Source organism: Cricetulus griseus, chromosome 7, assembly GCF_003668045.3.
Source record: "Cricetulus griseus strain 17A/GY chromosome 7, alternate assembly CriGri-PICRH-1.0, whole genome shotgun sequence".
Classification (NCBI taxonomy): Eukaryota; Metazoa; Chordata; class Mammalia; order Rodentia; family Cricetidae; genus Cricetulus; species Cricetulus griseus.
In genome coordinates this window covers 106415122-106438000 of record NC_048600.1, presented here as the reverse complement: position 1 = coordinate 106438000, position 22879 = coordinate 106415122, and the positions used below count along the sequence as shown (strand labels likewise).

Genomic DNA, 22879 nt, shown 5'->3' with positions numbered 1-22879 from the left:
TTTTAACGGGACATCACCTGCTGTTCTGGTTCTCTATAGACCACAACAGAAACACCTAAATGAATGAGGACAGTGATTCCCTGGGTTCCTTTCTAGGGGTAGAGAGATCAGTTAAATTGTAATTAAAATACACAAAACAAAACATCTCACAGGGAGTCCATAGTTCCTAGTGAGATACCTTAATAACCACAAGGGCATCTTCCCTCTGAGGCAGTGAGTGACAGGTGTAATAGAATGTGTGCATATCTGTATGCCTGCATACCAGTAATGTGGTGATGGCAACAGAAGCAGGGCAAAATTATTCACTATTTTAATGGTAGCCCTAGTTCACATGTGGACTGGAGCAGAATGATCTGATTTTCATTTTTGGCTCTACATACAACGACTTAACTTCCTAAGATTTGTCCTAAGGCACACATGAAGTGCATACTCAGTCTTCAGAGGAATGTCTCCAAGGTAACACAGGGATTTTATTCTACACCAGTGGTTCTGACGTGTTGACTATCATCAGCATCCTCAAGCAATATTTATGTGGTGAGATTACACAAGAAGATTTTACTTCCAGCATGGCATGGTGGTATATGTCTGCAAATTGCGGCACTCAGAAGACTGAGGCAGGAGGATTGTGAATTCAAGGCCAGCCTGGGCTTCAAAGTGAGACTTGGCTTCTATAGACCTTTTGAGATTAGAAGGCCGTGAGTGGACAACTCTAATCTCTTAATTTTCTGAGGAGGGAAATGAGCCAGAGATGTTAAGTGGTTTGCCTAAGGTCATCTAGATCTAGAGTGGGCCCATGCCCATCCACCAAGTAAACCCGGGTACTACTTTTTTCTAATTTATTTAATTTTTAATACTTCAAAATTTGGTATATTCACAACATACAAAAAGTATATAAAAATTTGAGAATATCCCATTTCCTTCTAATCTCTAATCTCTCCCCCACTAGTACTGTTTGAAACTCTAGACAGATTTATTTCTACCTCCATGTCATATATGTATAATGTCTTAGTATACGTATGTGACTGTATGTATCTCTATAAAATCTAGGAATCATGGAAGAGAGAAAAGATATGATAATTATGTTTTTGAGACTGACTTCAGTCACTTGATAGAATTCTCTCCAATTGCATCGATGTTCCTGCAAACAACACAAATTTGTTCTTTAGGGCTGAAAAGCCTTTCATTGTGTTTATTTATATCACATTTTCTTTAACTATCCCTCTGTTGTTGGGCACTAAGATGGGTTCTGTAATTTAGTTATTGTGAACAGTGTTGCAATAAACGATATTCGAGCATCTCTGTGATCTGTTGACTTGAAGTCATTGGCAACCATTAAGAAAACAAATAACAAACTCTGGTGAAGATGTGGGCAAGAGGAACCCTCACATACCACTCCTGGGAATGAAAACAAATGGGGGTTAGTGTACATGTTTCTCAAAACAGAGTACTTCTGAGGGTGAATGCTGGAGCTATGACCATTATTCAGGTTCAGCCTCCAGTGCCCCAGATGAACCAGGGATATCCTATTCCAACAGCTGGACTAAGGAGAGGGGGCATAGTCTGGTCACTACTGCCATTTGCAAGAATGAATCCCCATCTGGGGACTTGAAAGGATACCTCCCAGTGTCTGGAATCGGAAAGCACTATGTTGATCACCCTCCACCTCCAAAGTCTTTCCACCATTCAGTCCTGAGGAAGTATTTTAGTGCTGTTATAATGGAATATCTGAAGCTGAGTAATTAATATAAAAACTTTCTTTGGCAGTTTTGGAAGACAAGAAGTCCAAGAACAAGGTTCTAGTGAATTCAGTTGTTGGATGAGGGCAGTATTTTCCAGAGAGGGGGCAGGTGCTGCACTTTCTGATGGTAGAAGTAGAAGGGCAGGCTGACCAACTGTTTCATGTTATAAGGTTTTTAACTACATTCGTGACGGAGGAGTCTTCATGGCTTCTCCAGGCCATACTATCACAGGCAGTACCTGAACTCTGTAAACCGTCACAGTGAGTACTAGAACAAGTCACAGTCCCAAAGAGGGCACATGCCCCACTAGAAGACAGCATCTTTTCAAAGATGGTGGGATTTTTTCCTCTAGGCATCCCTACTGACAACAGCTCGAGGCAAATGTCAACCTGCAAAGTGCCCTGAGTAGTGAACTGACTCACAATGACTGATGTGATTTGTAAGGCTCTCACTTCCTGCCTGGGGGCCACTGTGGGTTCTTGTTCCATGTGCATAGAGGGTTGGCATGCTGGTGGCTGAGGAAGTCCAAGGAATCGTGTCACTGCCAACGAAAGCTAATGTGTGTGGAGCAGCTGCTGAATGCAAGACATTTTACCTAGATCTAGCCTCTCAAACCTGAAAATCTTGTTGGGAAGACCATTTTGGATCTGGATTATGGTTCTGACTATTCAACTTCTCTATATCTGCTAGGATTTAGAGAACCATTCTCCAAAAGAAAAACAAATCAACTTTACTCTCATTGCTGTGTGATATTTTTCCTCAAAGAATCTGTGAACAAACATCTGTCCCTCCAGACAGATCCAAGAAACAATTCCACCAAAGTCCTGCTTGGCAAACCACTAAGCTTAATTGCAGTTACCTATGGGAGTATGGCTAACCATCAAAGAAAAATGGTCCTTACCCCAGTAATTGTTAATGGAATATATGTTCTTATGAAGGGATGGAGTATTGTGTGGTTAATGAGCTGCCTTCTGAGCCTTCCCTCCTCTCCATGATGGGTCTTAACTTGTACAAGTCTTCCATGGATAATCACAGTTGCAGAGACTTTTGGAAGGCAATAGCCATCTCATGCCTGGATAAAAGCATTCTACAACAGCTAGATAAAATTCTACAACAGCTTGATAAAATAAAACAAAATGTTCAAGAATGTTAAAGGCATAGTGATGGCACCAGGGTCGGGGCTTGGAAGATTGGCTGTGAGGGGCCACAAGAAAGCTTCTCAGAATGATGGAAGTATCTAGATGGTTGTGGTGGTACTTGGAGGGGTGGGAAATCATGTCACACTGTGCAGCTGATCCACTGACTATTTTGTTTGTACACTAAATTCATTAGAGTTAGGGAGGAGGCAAGATATCTTTATAGAGTGGGCATCACTAATTGTTTCATCTTATTAATGAAGAAACTCATTATTGAGGCACTAGGAAGATGAATAACTTGCCCACTGTCATAACCAGTAATCGAGGAAGGAGTCAAACCCAGGAACTAATAAACCTACCAATTGTCACCTCTAAAATGTTAACAGCTGCTCATGTAAGCGAGTCACAATTCATCATCTAGGCTAGGGGAACACATCAACCCCAAGAGGCAGGAGCAATGGACAGGAAATGCTTGACCCCTCACAGTGCATCTCACAGAAACAGCAGCTGTGCTGGGGCAGCCATTAGGGTCCATACACAATTAATCTTTACTAAAGCAGACTCAGTGGTTTGCTTTGAAGATCTGGTACAGGAGCACTGAGCCCCAGTGCAGAGACCCGAGATCCACGGGGACTTTCCCCCTTCTGCTTGCAAGTGTGATTTAAAACCTCCAGGCTAGGCTCTTTTTACCAAATCGCTCCAGCAGGATTCACTTTCAAGGCCAAATCCAGAAATTTCTAGCTCAGCAAATACTATTCAAAGCAAGAAAATGCATCTGTCCAAGCTACCTCAGAAACAGAGGAATATAGTTTCTTGTGTTTTGCAGGAAGCAATAAATATGTTCATGCACAAATTTACAGGTATATAACACCATGCTTATTATATTTGAGTGAAGAGAGAAAATTACAACTGTACATCTACAAACACCTACCCAGTTGCTTTCCTATTCCTCTGTCTGGGGAAGGAACATGAAGGAGCTACAGTCCTCGGTAAGCACACGGAATGCGGCGGGTCATATTTCACATCAGACTGTGCAGTTTAGAGAAGTAGGATCCTGTCTTATTTTACAGCCAGGAAAAAAATTGCAGACTGTTTTAAAGCAGAACACAGGGGAAATGAAAGATCATGTCAGGTCTCAGAGTAGGACGTTCAGTATGAGAGAGTGCAGACTTAACTGCCATCAAGGAGTTACATGGAGCCAAAGCCAGAGATGTCATCACTGTACAAGCTTGAGTCAGAGACCTGAGTTCAAATCCTAGCTCTTCCCTGTATACAGCATGAGATGGACTGAAAGTAGGTGCTTGTACCTCTCCAAGTTTCTTAGCTTCATGCGTAAAGTGGTGCTAGCAAGCACTAATTCACTCAGTTATTGTGGGGATTGGATATGAGAGGTACATACTATATGCTCAGTAAATTACAGCTAATGGGAGTGGCCACATTAATTCATGTAATTATTCTAATATGTCTTATCTGCAAGAGATTTGAGTGCTGTTAGACTGGCTAACAATTGACTCAAACAGCACTTTCTTTATCACTTAAAGCAGTGGTTCTCAACCTGTGAGTCTCCACCCCTTCGAGGGTCGAAGGACCTTTTTGTAGGGGATGCCTAAGACCATTGGAAAACACAGATATTTATGTTATGATTCATAACAGCAGCAAAATTAGGTTATGAAGTAGCAACAAAAATAATGTTATGGTTGGGGGTCACCACAGCATGAGGGTTGCAGCATCAGGAAGGTTGAGAGAACCACTGACTTAAAGGGCCTCACCACAGGAAGGGCTTTTGTTGTCATTTTATTGGTGCTCCGTAGATACCTTGTAATACATATAGAACCATTGTGATTGCTCAAAAAGGCCAGAGATGATTTACCCAGCTCCTCCTTTACCAAGACCGCATAGCCACCAAGTGACAGAGCAGGCTCTTGAAATAATACATTCTGCGTTGAAATGTTGCCCTGTGTGGTGTGCATGTCTGACTCTTAGGTCAATTCCCTTTCCCCTTTGCATGCTCTCTCTGCTTCCCTCTAGCCCAGCTCCAGCAGAGGCAACCACAGTTCCTGGAGATTGCCTTAACAAGCAGATCCAATGAATAATCATGAATGTGATTCTAGTGTTGCCCTTTCAGTGCTGAGATGGGGATAGATTTATAGATGCTGACTCCGGCTGGTATTTGGGAATGGATAATTACCTTCACTTAGTATATCCTATGCTGCTTTGCCTCAGTATTTACTGCCCGGAATTCTGCCCTTTTCCAACTGATTCAAGAACATGAGCATGCCATAGGCAACTAAGTGGCGTAATTCATTTGAGGTGACCATAAATCTAAGGCTTCCAACCAGAAATGATGCAAAAAAAATTAATGGAACATGAAATCAAGTAAATGGAATTGAGTACAGTAATTAGTTCATATTTTAATCCCCAGGTTTGTTTATTATCTGTCAACTGGTGAGCAATTAAGTCAGCGTCGTGGAGATGATTAGCTTTGTTTCAAAAGAGGTTTATCGATATGTCAGAGCAGATGAGCCTATGAGTTTTAAGTGGCTCTATTTTGAATTGCATAGCAGTGCATTCATGAGGTGGACAGACAATATTATCACCTAGATGACTTTTATTTACTGCTTACACGACAATCCTGGAGGATATTGGTGTATGTGAGTGGAAAGATTCAAAGTGCACAAAAGCACTGTTTGTAGCTCCAGGTTCTTTTAAGTTCTTGAGAATGAGTGTGTGTAGCATGTGTATGGCACATGTGTGAGGTGTGTGTGTGTGTGTGTGTGTGTGTGTGTGTGTACGCGCGCATGCATGAGTACATGGGAGCTTGGAGTTGACACTGGGTGCCATACTGGCTGGTTTTACGTCAAATTGACACAAGATAGAGTCATCTAGAAAGAGGAAATCTCAACTGAGAACAAAACCCTGCCAAATTGGCCTGTGGGGTATTTTTTCCATTGATGTGGGAGAGTCTAGCTCATGGCTAGCTGTGACACCCCAATGTTGGTAATTCTGGGTGCTATAACAAAGCGGTCTGAGCAAACCACGGGATCAAAGCCAGTAAGCAGTGTTCCTCCAGTGTGCGTAAGTTTTTATCTCCAGTTCCTGCCCTGACTTCCTTTGATGATGCACTATGATGTGGGAGTGTAAGCAAAATGAACCCTTTCCTCTCCAAGCTGCTTCTGGTCATGGTGTTTTATCACAACAAAAGAAAGTCAAAATAAGACAATAAGACAGCTTCCCTGGTTACTTCCCATTTGATGAACTGAGGCGGGACTCTCCCTGAGCCTGGACCTCACCAATTCTAGCTGGCTCAGCCAGCCAGTTTTCCCTGGGGATCCTTTGCCTCTGCTTTTCAAGTGTTAGATTTACAGGCAGTCACTAAATCCCCCACACTTTTTCAGGTATTCTGGCGATCCAAATTCAGGTCCTCAACTTCTGGAGTGTGTACTTTATCCAGTGAGCCATCTTCACAGTCCCGTCTCTCAGTACTTAACTGTGGAATAGAATAGTTGTTTAACTATGTAAAGATGTGTTGCATTTGTTTGTGCTGGAGAATTGCATTTGTTTAACCATGTAAAGATGTGTTGCTGTTCTACCATGCCTGCCTGGTCTAAAAAAAAAGAAAAAAAAAAAAGCTGAGTGGCCAATAGCTATTCAGAGGAGGGATAGGTGGAGCTGGTGGGCAGAAAGAAAAGGAGAGCCGGCCATCCATCTGGGGGCCAGCCAGTTGGCCATAGAGGAAGTAGGAAAGTAGGTTGGACAGTACATAAATTAGGTAAATGAGCCATGGGGCCACATATAGATTAATAGAAATGGGTTAATTTAAGTTAAAATAGATAGCTGGAAACAAGCCTAAGCTAAGGCTGAACATTCATGGTTAATAATAAGTCTCTGTGTCATGGTTTGGACGCTGGTGGTCCAAGAAAGTCTGCTATACTTAATCTAACAGTGTGATCTATTTTTCCTCCTGAGACCCAGGGAAGCATCTACAAGGACTGTAGTTTCTGGTTTGAGTTTTCTGAGCTTTATTTCTACATTTCTTGCAACCAATCCCTGTTTATGGCTTGGCTTGACATTGTTGACCCTTTTTTGGGGGGGGAGGGGTAACTTGGTGACTTCTAGATGCATCTTTTGTGGATGCTTTCCATTATTTATGTTTGTGAGATAATTGGCCCATGTCTTCACTGTTTTGAGACTGTCTCTGTCAATGACCGTGCAATGGCATTCTGCTTGCTGAGGCAGGAAATATGATTTGGGGGATAGTCTTACTCTCTACTGGGTGACTCAACTAAATTACCTAAAATGTCTTTTGAACCTTGGGATTTGGTAGAACTACAAATTGAATGTGACACAGATTAAAAAAATTGAAACTTTTGAGTCAGGAAAATCAGGATCTTCTCCTAATCCGACCACTGAGTGTTAGTGACCTTTGGCAGGTCTCTTGCCTTTTCTGGTATGGGGGGGTGATTCTGCAGGTGTGTTGGAAGAAATGTCCTCCCAGGTGCTCCTCGCACAGCTAGGTACCAGAGATGGAGACTGTGACTACAATCACCTGTTTCAAGTTCAAGTCTGTGTCTTAAAGGGGAAGGTGTGACTTTTTCTTAACCTCTTCAAGTTTTTGTGAACTGTTGACATGGGTCAGAACAACCAGGAATATGTCATTCAACTTAAGAAATTCTCTCTCAGTTGCTTTTCATTCCTGTGCTTTTGGAAATGAGATTTTTCCCCCCACAGTCCTGCGCTAGTTCACAGAAGCGCTATGAACACCACTATCCCTTTAGGTGTGCTGTCACTGGCTTTGTTTTAAGATTTTAATTAACTAACCAATTAATTAATTTGTGTGTAGGTGCCTGTGTGAATATGTGCAGGACATGTGTGCAGATGCCTACAGAGGCCAGAATATGGTTTCAAGTCTCTTGGAGCTAGAGTTACAGGCAATTGTGAGCCACCTGATGCTGGAAACTGAACATGGAGTCTCTGCAAGAGCAGTGAGTGCTCTTAATTGCTGAGCCATCACATTCAACACTCATGAAATGATGGTTCCCACGGTAACAGTCAGCTCTGAAGCTGAACCTCAATTAAATTCTAGTTTTTAAGTTTCTGTCTTTAAAATTTTCTTTGGGATTCAGCCCCTCCACTTGCTTTAGGGAAACAATACAGAAGGATATGTAAGTCCAAAGGAAGAGGATGGTGGCCATCACAGTGTTATCCTGTGGGTCAGACCAGAGCCACATGCAGGTTAGGATAGGGTGGGTAGAAGAATGATTCAGCAGACTTCCTTCAAATGCAGTGTCCTCTGTTTTAGACTGCTCTACCATGAGCATCTACAATCGACAATCCAGGAAGTTGCTCAATGGACTGAGCTCTGCTCTCCCAGACATAATTATAAAAATGTCCCAAGACAAACCCCATGGGTCACCACCCTCTTGCAGTTGTGTTTATACTGTGCATGGTCAGCATCTGGGAGCTCAATCCCTATGTGCTAAGCTTCTCAAAGGCCACTGTGCTCAATCTGGATAGGGCTGCTTCCCAGAACTCTAAATTTGGCTTCTAGCACTGGCAAGAAGATAAGATCCTTATCTTGATCTTGGGAGTGATTCCAGGGCTGAGATGAAGAAAAGAAATGAATTATTCTAACACACTAGCCCTCAGCTATTCCACTGCTCTTCCCAGGTGCTCTGAAGAATTCACTTACCTTGAATTTGTGAATAATTTAACATATAAATTCAAAAATGTCTGTTAATATTGACATTAACTTCATTAGGGTTGACATTATGACTATAGAATTTTGATTATGACATACTGGGCATAATTTAGGCACTCTGAAAGCTCTAGTCTATATTATCTTCATTTACTCATTCAATTTCTTTGTTCAGCAGTGTTTACCCACAGCTCATTATGTTCATGGGGAGATATTTTTAAGGAGTACAGCCCACTCTGGGACTGCCAGGAGTTAAGAGTCTTATTGGAAGACAGGGTCTTCTGTTAGATCAGAGGTCCCTAAAAGACAGCCCTCCTGGCTTTTCTGTCTTTGAATTTCCCTACTGTGCTAGAGCCAAAGTTAGGCAAATAGCCATTAGTGTGGAGTTTGCAGAGAAACCAGTGTTGTGAATCACAGGTCCTGGGTTAAATCCTACCTTAGCATTCTTGCCTGTATGATCTTGGACTTTCGTTACCCCAGGTGAGGAGCTCACATTAAGAGCAAACTCACTGAACTGGTGTGTGATGATTGGAAGACAGATATTTTGTCTGTGCTTTAAGAGAGACGGGATAAAAGCTGAAGTCCATACAATGTCAATGACGGGAGGATCCATGTGTTCTCTATCAGCTCCAGTCCTCACTTAGATGCTCACACTGCTTCTGCTATTGTGTAAATGCTCACAGCTTTCTCTCACTTTGGAGCTACTGTGCAAGGCACTGTGTGAGGCACCATGCTCACTTGGAAGGTCTTTGAACAGTCTCCCTGTTAACATCACAAATACTGTTTTCTCAGTGCAACCCACACTGGCCACTGTATTTAGACCTGTGGCTCATACTTCCATGCTTCCATGCTTCACTCTTGATCTCCTTTCTCTGCTGTTTAAGTCCTCATAGTCTTTGGCATATTCTGATGCTACAGATTTACTCCCTTACTCTTCTTGTTATTTATTATCTGTCTCTCCATCCTGGACTTGAAAGACCTCATAGATAGGGATCTGTAGCTGTCTCATTCACTGTAGCACACAATAGATAGTCACTGTCTGTTCCTGGTATGAGATGAATGCAAGTTACTTACACAGTAGGCTGACAGTGCCCAGGTATTGGCAAAGAGATTCTACAGCCACTTGTGAGTCAAGTCTGTGCCGTGTTCCTCTAATGGATCTGAAATTCCTTCAGGGTGACACATAATTGTCCACTCCTTCTATGACTTCCACCATATAAAGAATAGAATAGATTGGTACTTTATAAACACAAATTTCTCTCCTCTGACAATTCCAGAAGATCTCTCTCTCTCTCTCTCTCTCTCTCTCTCTCTCTCTCTCTCTCTCTCCAATTTCTAAGGGAATTTGAAGCTTTGGGCAGCTTCTATCTAACTATTCCATTTTAATTTATTATTTTTATTTTATGTGTGTGGATGTTTGACCTGCATGCATGTGTGTGCACCATGGAGGCCAGAAAAGGACTTCATATCCCCTGGAACTGGAGTTGCAGATGGTTATCAACCATCACGTGGGTGTTGAGAGTCGAACCTGGGTCCCCTGATAGAACAGTCAGTGCTCTTAACTACTGAACCATCTCCCTAGTTCTTCCAGCTTCAATTTAAACGACATTACATATTTTTTGCAGGTCAACAAATGTAACACAATTCAGGACTCAAAGGAAAAACTATAATGTTTTTGTTCTGGGGACAGCCACAGTTGATTGAGTTGTTCATTCAGTTATTGAATGAGTCATTCTAAAACATTACTTAAGCACTTACTTTATGTTGGGCATTGCATTAGGTACATGGTGTCCAAGGTCGAATAGCTCTTTGCTTAAGGGGTTTACTCAGGTAAGCCATTCCTTCCTGCAGTAAACACATGTTGACTGCTTTCATGTGCTCAATGTTCAAAGTGTTGGGAAAACAGCACTGACCAAACAAAACTTCCCAACAGCAAAGAATGTCCATTCCAACAAAAACAAGGAGAAACAGGCGTAACACCCACTGTTATGGAAAGCATCATAGACTGGTTGGAGTGAGCACATTTTTAATGCAAAAGGGGTAATAAATATTTTGATCATTTTCAGGCCACATATAATCTCTGTTGCTTACTACTTCTGCTATTTTCTTCCATTATTATTTTTGTTTTTGCAAACAAACTTTCAAAACTGTAAACCATACTTGGCTCCTGGACTTGACTCACAAGGTAATGCTATGCCAGACCTCCAGTGCAATGATATACAACTTTACCTGAAAGTGAAGAAGAGGCAGAACCCTACTGGATGGGAGGAGGGAAGGGATCTTGAGAAGCCAGAATAGGGAGACTGAGGTAGATGATGGTTGGGGAGATAAATCTGACTTTCATAGTGGGGAGAAGAGCTTTCTTGTGGCACGTGATAGGTGGTAGCACTTCCATGTTTATTATCCATATTATTGTTATATTTAAGTACCCCAGTTCTTATTTCACCTTAATCTCTAATTGGGCCAATAAAGAATCTCTATCATGAGGCTCCAGTGAAGCAGCCATGTGCTAAAGATTGCTTTTACTTTCTCCAATCCTGCAGTGGTCTGTGCTTACTGGGGCCCTGGTTCTCAGTTGTTCCCAAGCACTTGCCTCTAGCACATGTCAGGACAACTTGGTGTTAGTTTCTTATTCCTACTGATTCGTGTTGTTTATGTAAAATGGTCTCCCAAGGATGCAGATAATTGGTTCTTTGAAAAGAATGAGGCTGCATTGTCTGCTTCTGTTACTGATTCTGAAATAGTCTCTTTTCTGATTCAGAGACGCCAAAAAATGAAACCATCCTATATTTCACATGGGACTTTTAGTCCCTCTTTTCAATTAAAAATATGATGTACATCACCATAGCAACACCTATGGACTTTCCCTCCATGTCTTTTGAGCAGAACTGGAGACTCTAGAGGCTAGGATCCAGGAAGGTCAGTGCTGCTACTTCACCTTCAGAGGGAACAGCAAGCATGGCAATTTGAAAGGCTTCTCATCATTCTTTCTTATTATTCCCCAAGACAGCTATTTCATCATTTTCTCTTGGAATAAACCTCAAATATGTCCACGTTGTTAGTGTGTACAACCATGCACAATATTCACACACATATCTATGTGTGTATATGCACGTGTACTCAATATATATATTCCTCATTAGACTTGTGGCTTTTCTGAACAGAAATTGGATGCTGTGTGCTCAGAGCCCAGCACACAGTAAGAGTACAATAGCGATGGAAAGAGGAAAAAAATGAATCAGAGATTGGGTCATAGATGCCCTGTGAAGTGGCTAGTACAGCTTTTAGGGAGCTACTTTATCCCTCAGGAATGAAAAACTCAAAGGAGGTTTTGAAGATGAGATTGTCCAGTTTCTCCCAAGTAAGAAAACTTTTTTTTTCTTGTCTAGTCTCACTATTGGAACTTAAACCACAAACAAGATTCTTTCCCAATATTATCTTTTGTTTCATCTTACAAATAACCTACTTTATACTAGATATTAATCTAAGCACTTAAAATTATTATCAAGCTAAGGAGCTTGATTAGTAAAAACAGTTAATCCTCACCTTAAAAAAAGGAAGACATAGCCGGGCGTTGGTGGCACACGCCTTTAATCCCAGCACTCGGGAGGCAGAGGCAGGCGGATCTCTGTGAGTTCGAGACTCCAGAGCTACAAGAGCTACAAGACAGCCTCCAAAGCCACAGAGAAACCCTGTCTCGAAAAATAAAAAAAAAGGAAGACATTTGATTCCCTGAATATGCTCATTCATCACAACCCCCAATAAGGCATCCAGGAATTCTTCATGTAGGACACTAATAATTTTTACAAAAAATGCAGTTACAAATGGCATCTTACAGCCATACAGTTTTATGAAACAAAGCAAATGATTACCATCAATTATAATAACCTCACTAGACAAGGCTACAGTTAATATACAGCTCTTCAGATAGCGACCACTGCAGTGTGCCGAGGAAAACGCCTTGTATTAATTGACTCATCATGATCAGCAATGATAGATGGGGGAAGATGGTAATGCAATTACTCACTGTCAACAAAATAAACGCATACTCTGTTGCAAGAAGTGTCTACTTGGGTCCTCTCAAAGGACAGCCAGAAATAGAGACTGAAGGAGGCTTTGAAGGCAGTACAAAAGAAATAGGAAAAGTTAAGCTAGCGGGTAATAGATATTTGCCTTTCCCAAGGCCTACTGGAATTTAACTGGAAGAAGTTTCTGGAAGAAAGTTATGGACTCTGTAGAGTTCAGTAATTAGGAGGTACATTAAAGCTAATAGTTCCCCCATTGGTTAATATGTGTTTAGGGCTTAATAAATCAAACAATGGGAATTCACTGTTTTCAGAAGCAAACTCATTTCATTGATAGATAGCTCCCATTGTTAGAACATGTATCAAGCTGAATGCCTTCTGCTTGCAGCCCCCACTATTGGCCCTTCAGGTGGCATAGGTGCTCAACTCTTCTTGTTCACTAGGGTAGGATAATAACTCAAAACCCAACTGTGTGCACAGTGATCCTCATATGACATTATTTTAGAGCCTCTAAAATGCTGGTTTCTAGCATTGAAACCATACCAGCTTATAGAGCATGCAAACTGAGGGGCTTGGGGAGAAATGTGATGGCAATAGTGTAATCTGCCCAGGGTGAGATATAGCTGTACTTATGCTGAGGCTGTGCTGAAGGTGAGAGAGAGGGAGGGATGGAGGAAGAGAGAGAGAGAGAGGGAGAGAGAGAGAGAGAGACTTAGAGAGACACAGAGAGACACAGAGAGACAGAGTCAGACAGAGGCAGTGTGTGTTCCCATTGCTTGAGAAACGTCCCCAAATCTCAGTATATAGTACACCAGCTTGCCATTTCCAAGCCACAATTAATATTAGATCTTCCTCTTCCCCTTCTTCACAGGAAGGAGATGTTAAGTTTTCTCTGTTTGGAAAAGTGGGACTTCTTGGGCAGAACATTTCCTGTAACTGGCATGGTCGTTGCTAACCAGTATGTCCTGGGAACTTTTACAAATATACAGACTCAGAGCACACTGCCAGAGATACAAGTTCATCTGGTCTGAGGAAGGACTGGAGCATCAGATTGGACAGTGCCTTCCACCCTTGTTACTTCTGACTTGCTGCATTGTTTAGATGTCCTCATTAATGACCATTCAAGAACAGTTAACACCCTGCCATAACCAGGTGAACCTGGGAACTTTTTTTTTTCCCTGAGACAAGTTATTGCTATATAGCTCAGGCTAACTTCAAACTTTAGGTCGTTCTGTCTCTGCCTCCCTTGTATCACAGACATCCCTCACCATGTCTGTCTTTCTGGGAACTTTTCAATGTAGATTCTTTGAAGCATCTAGTCCCTGTGATTTGTAATAGGTCTTGGAAAATTAATATGCTCGGAGGTTATTATGTATCCATTAAGACGCACTCAAAATTGCAAGTTGTTCATGTCCACGTTACAAATCACTCTACTTAAACATTGAAGTAACAGAAGGAACGGTTTAAAGAGTTTAACCTAGTAACCATCTGTGTTTTTTAATCACCCATTTAAACAGCATTTCTCCTATGAAGCAGTGTTGTGGTAAGCACTGAAATATGACAGTACAGAGGGAGAAAAATAAAAGAGAAATAATGACCAATGAGCAAGTAAGTCAACAGATAAAGTAACAACACACTTTAAAATAACACATATTACCACAAGGAAGAGTTTAATCTGTCTTTAAACATTTCCTACTTGAGACTGACCTACCCCAGTGCCTCTGAACTGTGAGGTTTGGCCCTGCTTTGCTTGCGTTCCCTGCCATGCTCTAGTTGAGTACCTGCAGCTCTGGAGAGAAGTTTTCTGTTACTTGGTTACTTTTAGCAGACATCCTTAATCAATCCTAGCACATTTCCCCCTGCAGATTTGGAGAGAATCCCACACTGATTCTGAAGTCCATTGTCTATGCAGCCATTACTAATAGATGACAGATAAAGTACCGAGTGATATCTATCTGCAGTGTCTCAAACACATAGTGCCCTGACATGCCTGGAGGCCCTTTCTCATCCGATCCCTCATTTCATGCTTTATCTTTTCTTTAAAGTCCATCAATTGAGCACTCCTTACATCTGGGATCCCACTAAAATTTTAAGGTATCTTTGAGAGGTGTCTAAATTGTGCCTTAGAAGGATCATGTGACATCCCAAGAGAACATGGTGTGTATCAAAGCAGGGGCTACAAATGAAGGCCCTTTGACTCCAAAGCTGATATTTTCAAATTATTCTTCATTGCTTCTCTCCAAGCCCAGTTCAAAGGGCACCTCCCCTGTGAAGCTTCCCCTGCCCCTCCAAGTAAAATGTGTCGTGTCTTTCTTTGAGGCTGCCAGGGCCTTTTACCTCTCCATTTCAGCATGACATTATACTTCAATGATTTGAATATAGACCCCTTTGAGCTTCTTTGGGGAAAGAACTCTTTTCTTCTTTTTCATTTTTAAATTCATGTGTCCCGAGTAACTAGTAGGCTCCCCAAGATGACTCTCAGTCTATGTATTTTGAATGCACATCAAAACCTGGCTTACAAATTTCTTCAGCTTGTGGTCTATTTGATGGTATATAGCCTTAACACACATTAAAAAAAAACAATTCCAGGTTTTAATCATGACCTTAAATAACAAAATAAAAAGATCATATAAAATGTACACTCTTGTAATTTTAAACTTTATTTTTTGACATCATTTAATGTGACTCTTACTAGGAATCTGCTTATGGGTTACTTATTGTATTAGGGCCCCTGAGATTTACGTTCTAATTGTTCCTAAGTGTAAGGAGCAAAATAGGTCAAGTATCACATCATAGATGAAATCTGGCTAAACCATCTCTCTTATCTCATCTGAAACTGTGGTTCTTTGCATTACTTGGATTTATTTTTGTATAGACTGATGGTGGCACATGGCGACACTCACCATCAATGGTGTGACACAATGGAATTTCCATTCTGCAAAATTTCAGGCAAACTCTTCAGTTCCTTGACACTGATTTCACAGTGCATTGCATTGCATGTGTAGGCAAGGGAAGCTGTGTTGTCTACAGAATGCATGGGAGGCCAATGGCCCAGAGAGGTAAAAATGGAGAGGCACAGAAAAGGTGAGGGCTTGAGGTTAAACAATTCTCTAGTGGCTTCCAACCTGTGGGTCATGACCCCACATAGGGGTCTCCTATCAGATATCTACATTATGATTCATAACAGTAGTAAAATTACACTTAAGAAGTAGCAACAAAAATAATGTTATGGTCGGAAGTCACTACAACATGAGGAACTGTATTAAAGGGCCTCACCACTAGGACAGTTGAGAACCACTGCTCTTGGACATGTCAGGGTGTGAGTCCCAAAAAACCTGTGTTAGTGTTTAAGAAGGAAATACTGTGTCATTGTAGCCTCTCCTGGAAACCTGCAAAAGACATATGGAGAAAGGAGGCGGGCTCTTCTCTTTTCAGTGAGCCTAGGGAAGCCTTCCCATCTGTGATTCTACTTCAGATTGAAACAGGCACTGAATATTACAAGTTGGCACTAACCCTTATTACTTTGGTGGATTCACATACCTCCCCAGAGAAGGCCTGTCCATTGAGGAGGTGCTCTGATCCTTGGCTGTCCTCACTCCCAAAGTGTAGCCGGATCTCCTCCAGGCGGTGGCTGTATGTCATGGGCCCTCCTGAAATGTTGACCAAGTGCTCCTTGTCCAGGCGGAGGGATACATGCCTTCCAGTGTTGTACATGGTCCCACTGACCTACAAGGCAATGGGTAACAGGTCAGACAGGGTTTTTCCTTCCATTTCCCCCCAAGCCCAGGAAGCAGCAAGGTAGTCTTATGCCATATATGTTTTATGATGGTAACACATCAGGAAAAATTCACGTGTGTGGAAGGGCATGACAGCTTCTTCACACCCAGCTTCTAAAGTATTTCTGGTGAGGCATAAGTCAGGAACTTGAAGGGAGGAACTTAACAGGTTTTTCACCAACTGTGATGACTATTTTGTATATTGCATTTTACAAAAATTAGTTTGTCCCTCTTATCGTAGTTGTCTGGAAGGTAGAGATGGTATAAAAGTTCAAAATCTTGGGTGAAAGAAACCAGAGAAAACAATGAGCAGAGAGTTTAAGGGATTCAAGTGAGAGGTGAGGAAGCCACTGTGGGTGATCAGGTGAAAGCCTCAGTGGGAGACTGATACATTTTGAAGTCTCAAACACCCTGTCCAGCCGTCTTGGTTAGATCCCTCTCCCATCCGGGTAGACACAGAAAGAGATCTGGTCCTCACTCAGAGAATGCAGCTTCTGGGCTATCTGAAGCCAGTCATATGGGGTCCCATTTCTCACATCCAAACCTTATTTCTCATTCCCAGTCCCATCTTGCTTCAGTGCCTCCCACTACTTGCCTTTTTCTTTGCATCAGTTTTCTGGGCTCTACAAATGACCTTGTGTCATTCCCATCTGGGAGTCTCCCTTCCTTCCCTGGCTTAGCTTAGGGAACTTAGGGGTGACTTTTGAAGGAAACTTGATGGTTTGCTTCTGGGTTTTCAGATGCTGAATTACTAGGATTTTCATCCTTAACTCTGACCCTTTAAGTATGTAGTTTTCTCTCAGCAATTCCTTAGAGACTTCCTGAAACTTCCATCTGTCTGTCTATCTGCCAGTCAATCCATCATCAACCTATCTATCATCTATCAATCATCTATCACCTAATGTTTGGCTGTCTATCTGTCTCCTCAATGCGAGAGTGTCTTTTTATGTAGCTCAAGCTGGTCTCAAACTGCTAATCCTCAGACCTTAAATTCTGGGACTATAACTGTGCACCACTCTGCCTGGTATAATAAAATGTCTGATGATGTAATTAGATCTGGTTTTTGAATATTTGCCAAGGGACCTGCCCTTCTACCTTTCTGATCCAAGTCTTGTGAGATATTGGTTTAGTTCTTAGATTGCTCACTATGTCAGACAGTGGCTTTCACCATTACTCCATTAACTGGTTGTTACTGAAAGGCAGGGTCCATATGGGGGCAGGCAGCCAAAGGGAAGAGGGAGTGAGAGAAAGCCAGAGTGAGAGAGTAGACAAACAGGCAAGAATCTCCAAAACTCTACATTCCTTTGTAGCCCTTCACTCAAGTTCCTCCAGGGCACCTGAACTGCATTTATCAGAGACTTTACATCTTATTCGCAATTATCTTTATTTTTTTTTAAGTTTACTGTTCCTTGTAACCAAGTGTGTTATTTCTTTTCTCCAGTCTCAAGCACATGTATGCCAGTTCCTATGACAAAAGGAGAATATGTCTCTTTCAGGCTCTAGTTCAGGACTTTGTATGTAACGGTTTCTCCCAGTGTTTCAGAAACACACTGCTAAAAAGCAAACGTAAGAATTGGGGTCTTTGGTGTCAAAAGATTCCCAAACCACTCCTTGTCAGCTATGCAACTTTGGAAGACTTACTTAATTCTGTGAAACTTCGGTTCCATAACCATACAATTGATAACACAGATTCCCTCATGGGAATGAGGGGTGAGAAATAAAACAAGCAAAACAAAACTATAAGCTATCTTCAAAAGAAATAGTCAAGTGACAGATTAGTAGTTGCTTTAACTATAAAGGTGTCTAAAGCAGTCTAAACTGCAGGGACAACAAGTGGAATAGAGATGGGAGGGGCTGGCATCAGGAAGGAAAGGGAAGTTGGTGTTTAATGGACATCAAGTTTCAGTTTTGCAAGAGAAGACAAGACTTCTGGTAGTGGATGGGGTGAAGGGTTCCCAGTGATAAGGATGTATTGAATACTTTTGAACTTAAAATGATCACGATGTCAAAGTTTAAGTTATGTAATTTCATTTATGATAAAAATGAAAAAGAAATCCCCTGTGAAGTAATTAATAAACAAATGTGGGCCAGTGGTGGCGCACAACTTTAATCCCAGCACTCGGGAGGCAGGTGGATCTCTGTGAGTTCGAGGCCAGCCTGGTCTCCAGAGCAGTTCCAGGACAGGTGCCAAAGCTACACAGAGAAACCCTGTATCGAACCACCCCCCCAAAAAAAAACAAGCAAACAAGCAAATAAATAATATTTGCATTGGTCCACCATATTTATTCTCTTCCTTTCTCTTTTGGCTGGTGCATGCATGTCTCACTCCATCTCCCTTCCACCCATTTCTTCTCTTTCCCGAACCTGCTGGCTCATCATGGTACCTGTGAAACATCACTCAGTTGCTGCTCTCAGATGATCTACCTGTCTCTCGTTTTGGACTTTACTGTGCTAGATATGGGGAACAGACAACACATTTTGAAAGCTAAAAAGCAAAACAAAACTGGGACAACCAAAAGATAAATCATTTTGCCTTTTGGCTGTCTATTTCCCCCCAGGTTCCCTTCCATACCCAGGGTTGTATCTTCATTAACTAATACATTCATTTTCATCCACTCCTTCATTCATCAACAAGTCATTCATCCAGGTTCAGAAATGGTTACCTATCGCTGACTGTGCTAGGAACTTGGGATACTATGAGGAGCATGCGTGGTCTTTGTCTTCACAGAACTCATACTTCCTTATGCAAGCTCCCAGTGTGCAGGCAGCTGGGGGAATATAGAACACGCACCATTATGTTGTTACAATTAGATGCAACATCTCCTTATCTATACCCTTTCCCTAGACAATGAAATAACATTAATTTGTATTAATCATAAAAATATGTGTAGCCAGGGTATGGTTTGTTGCACTTTAATTTAAAAATAAAGGCTTGACAATGTTATGTATGATATCTGAATCTAACAGTACATCTGCACCGTAGTAATTAACACTGCACCAGCATCGTCATTTTATCTGTAATGCAAATTACTGTGTTTCCAATGAATGACTTTAGTGCACAGGATGTTGGGAAAAGTTTGCTTATGGAGACCGGGAAACAGGTGAGTGGAGAAGCTGCAGCAGCAGGGGTTGCCCCTGGCTGTCCCATACCTCTCTAGCCTTTGTCTGATTTCAAGAAGTGCATGGTGTGTGTGTGTGTGTGTGTGTGTGTGTGTGTGTGTGTGTGTGTGTGTGTGTGTGTTGTCCAGAATCATTGCGAAGCAGGCAGGAGGCAAACTAAGGACCAGTTATCATGATGTGAGCAAAAGCAACAAACAGTCTCTGCCCATTTCAGATGAAAGTTGGGCGTGGGGTGTCATTTCTTCTGCACTCTGTAGATAAGATCTTAGGCAGTTCTAGGGGTGTGGGTGTGATGGGTATTAGGATTGTATTTTAGCAACATGGAGGACTCAGATTGGATGCTAGGCTGCTGTCCACCTTAGGATGAAGACAGAAGACCTTGTTTCCCTAGCTACAGACATTTATATTGATTTAAGACTAGAAGGAGCTACAAGTATTAAAGGAAGCAGGACATAGATGTCTGTTGAGATGGTATGCCAATAAATAATATTAATAACTTGCTTACACTGATCATGTGAGGAATGGTAATTTATCCTTTATCCTTAGATGAAGAGCCTTAAAGACTGCACTGAAAGTTTCTCTATGGGAGCTGGGCGGCACAAATCTTTAATCCCAGCACTTGGGAGGCAGAAGCAGGTAGACCTCTAACTTCTAGGTCATCCTGGACTGTAGAGTGAGTTCCAGGACAGCCAGGGCTACATGGAGAAACCCTGTCTTGAAAACCAAACCAAAACAAAAAAGTTTCCCCATGAGAAACCCGAGAGCCAGAGTTGTCTTCCAGGATATTGGGATACCATGGTCCATAGCTCTGAAAGTGAGTAATAGGGTCATTAGGAAGAGTTGGTGAAATTATGTGGTTTATATGTGGCATCCAGGCTTAGGGATCAACTCAAATAAAATGTAACATTAACTCAGAGATGTCAGAATGTGTTTAATTTGTCCAAGTTTGGGATGGACATCTCTGGGGGATTTCTAGATCTAGGGAAGCAGAATTTTAGTTCCCACTCTCTGAGAGCTGAGAAATGGGTAGTATGTGTCCAGTGTAGGCTTACCAACCAGACGTCTGATCCCATAATTAGGAAGGCCACTTGGTGCCAAGAACAGTTAGTGAAGAGTGGCCGACAGCCTGTCATAAATTAGGTGTCTTTTCTTTGCAACTCAGCTTTCCCATTATACATCTTTGACTGGTCTGCTGAAGTGTGTAATAGTTCTTTGCAATGTAATTAGTGAGCGTAAGAGGTTTAAGAACACTGCTTAGCCTGGTTTCCTTCAGAGTCCTGATACACCAAGGGGCTGATTTGTGAAGGCTGAATGCAAAAAGCTGGGGGGCTGTTTGTTCACATGGTACAGGTGGGGCACGGTTCAAGGAAGAACAGGGTGGAAGAATCAACTGAACTCCAGTCGTGAACAACACTGCAACCGAGTGAAGACACAGGTGGGTAAAATGAGGGCCAAATGGAGTCTTGTGTTAAAATAACGTCAGGAATAATCAAACCCAATAAGCCAGAAAACTGAGACAGATCCCAAACTAGACGTCACCCCCACTGACTTTTTCATTGATCTGACAGGCCCATCTCTCGAGAGTCTTCTTTAAATCCATTTTTTCAAAATCAGTATACAAAGAATTAGGCCTCATTACAGCAGTTTTCAAACAAAATTCACTTATTTTGTTATCTCTCTTCCCTGGTTCCTTCCCTATGCCCATCCCCCACAGCCTTCTTTCCACTTGAATGTTACTGTGATCTTTTGTTCCCTGACCCCACACCTTTCTGGATACCTCTTTTCCCTTCTTTTGATCTCCTACCTTGCTTCATGATCTAAACTCACACCCTTGAAGTGTAAACTAATGCCGCCACTGTGGAAATCAGTATGGAGCTTACTGAGAGCAATAGAAACAGAACTACTATATGACTCAGATATACCACTCGGGCACGTGCCCCCAAGACTGTTCTGCCGCAGAGACACCTGTACACTATTCAGAACCACGAGGGAAGAAGATGGAAAGTGAAAACATGGTGTGTCTGTGCAAAGGACTCAGAGTCAGCTGCAAAGAAGCAGGAAGCTATGACATTTGCAGAAAACGGAAGGATTTTGAAAGTATTACATTAAGTGGCATGACTCAGAAAAACAATCCTATGTCCCCTCTTATATACTGATTCTCTCTCTCTCTCTCTCTCTCTCTCTCTCTCTCTCTCTCTCTCTCTCTCTCTTTGGTTTTATGAGACAGGGTTTCTCTGTGTAGCTTTGGAGCCTATCCTGGTACTCGCTCTGGAGGCCAGGCTGGCCTCGAACTCACAGAGATCCCCCTGCCTCTGCCTGCTGGGATTAAAGGTGTGTGCCACCAATGCCCGGCCCTGATTTTCTTCTTATTGTTTCTTCTTTTTCCTCAATTTTCACTTTATTTTAATTTAAAAAATCATTTTTTAAAAAATTTATTTTACAACCTGACCAAAGCCTCCTCTCCTCCAACACCCTGTCCCCAACTCCCCTCTGGCCCCCTTAACCCACCCCTCCTCCATATTTAATCAGAAAGGGGCAGGCCTCCCATGGGCATCAGCAAAGCATAGCATATCAAGCTGCCATAAGGCCAAGTATCTGCCCCTGTATTCAGGCTGGGCAAGGCAATCCAGCATGAGAAATAGGTTTCCAAGAGCCAGACAAAGCACCAGGGACAGCTCTGCTCCCATTGTTAGGAGTCCCACAAATAGACCAATCTACACAACTCTCACATATATGCAGAGGGCCTAGGTTGGTTCTATGCAGGCTCCCTGGTTGTTGGTTCAGACTCTGAGTTCCCATGAGTCAGGCTAGCTGTTTCTGTGGGCTTTCCCTGACCCCCTCTCCCCTCTCCCACCTCCCACAATCCCCCTTCCCTTCTTCAGCAGGATTCCCTGAGCTTGGCCCAGTGTTTGGCTGTGGGTCTCTGAGCCTGCCTCCATCAGTCACCGGGTGACTTTGTATATGAATAGTATAGCTACATCAGTCCCACTCCTTTCTTCAATTTGCCCAACGTCTCCCCCATATCTTTCTCAAGTTCATGACCTCTTGATCTTTAATTATTATTCACACACACACACCACACCCTACGGAGTCCATTTAGCATTGCTTATACACACACATATGCAGGGCTGACTACTTGGAATGGGCGGTCTATCTGCAAGGTTGTCCTTGGAGGAAAATGATTTCCCTCTCCTAGTAGCCCCTGGCAACTTGCAGCTCATCATCTAGGTATAGGCCACTGTGGACTTTCCCCTGTCCATGTTGGCGTGTTAACTGGTGTGGTCATTACAGTGTTTCTGTTCAGGTAAATTACTTCTGCTGATGCATACTGACTGGGTTTAAAGCACTGGAGTGCTAAGTGCATGCACATAGTACTGGAGTTAAGTGT

General features: G+C 42.2%; 1 protein-coding gene across 1 annotated transcript in view; it reads right to left on the bottom strand.

Annotated features, from left to right (window-relative positions):
* Ca10 (carbonic anhydrase 10) overlaps positions 1 to 22879 on the bottom strand; it is a 491194-nt gene that overhangs the window by 87079 nt on the left and 381236 nt on the right. Inside the window, exon 4 of the mRNA XM_035448143.1 lies at positions 16136 to 16321. Coding sequence (XP_035304034.1) covers positions 16136 to 16321 — 186 coding nt within the window. The remainder of the gene's footprint in view (positions 1 to 16135; positions 16322 to 22879) is intronic.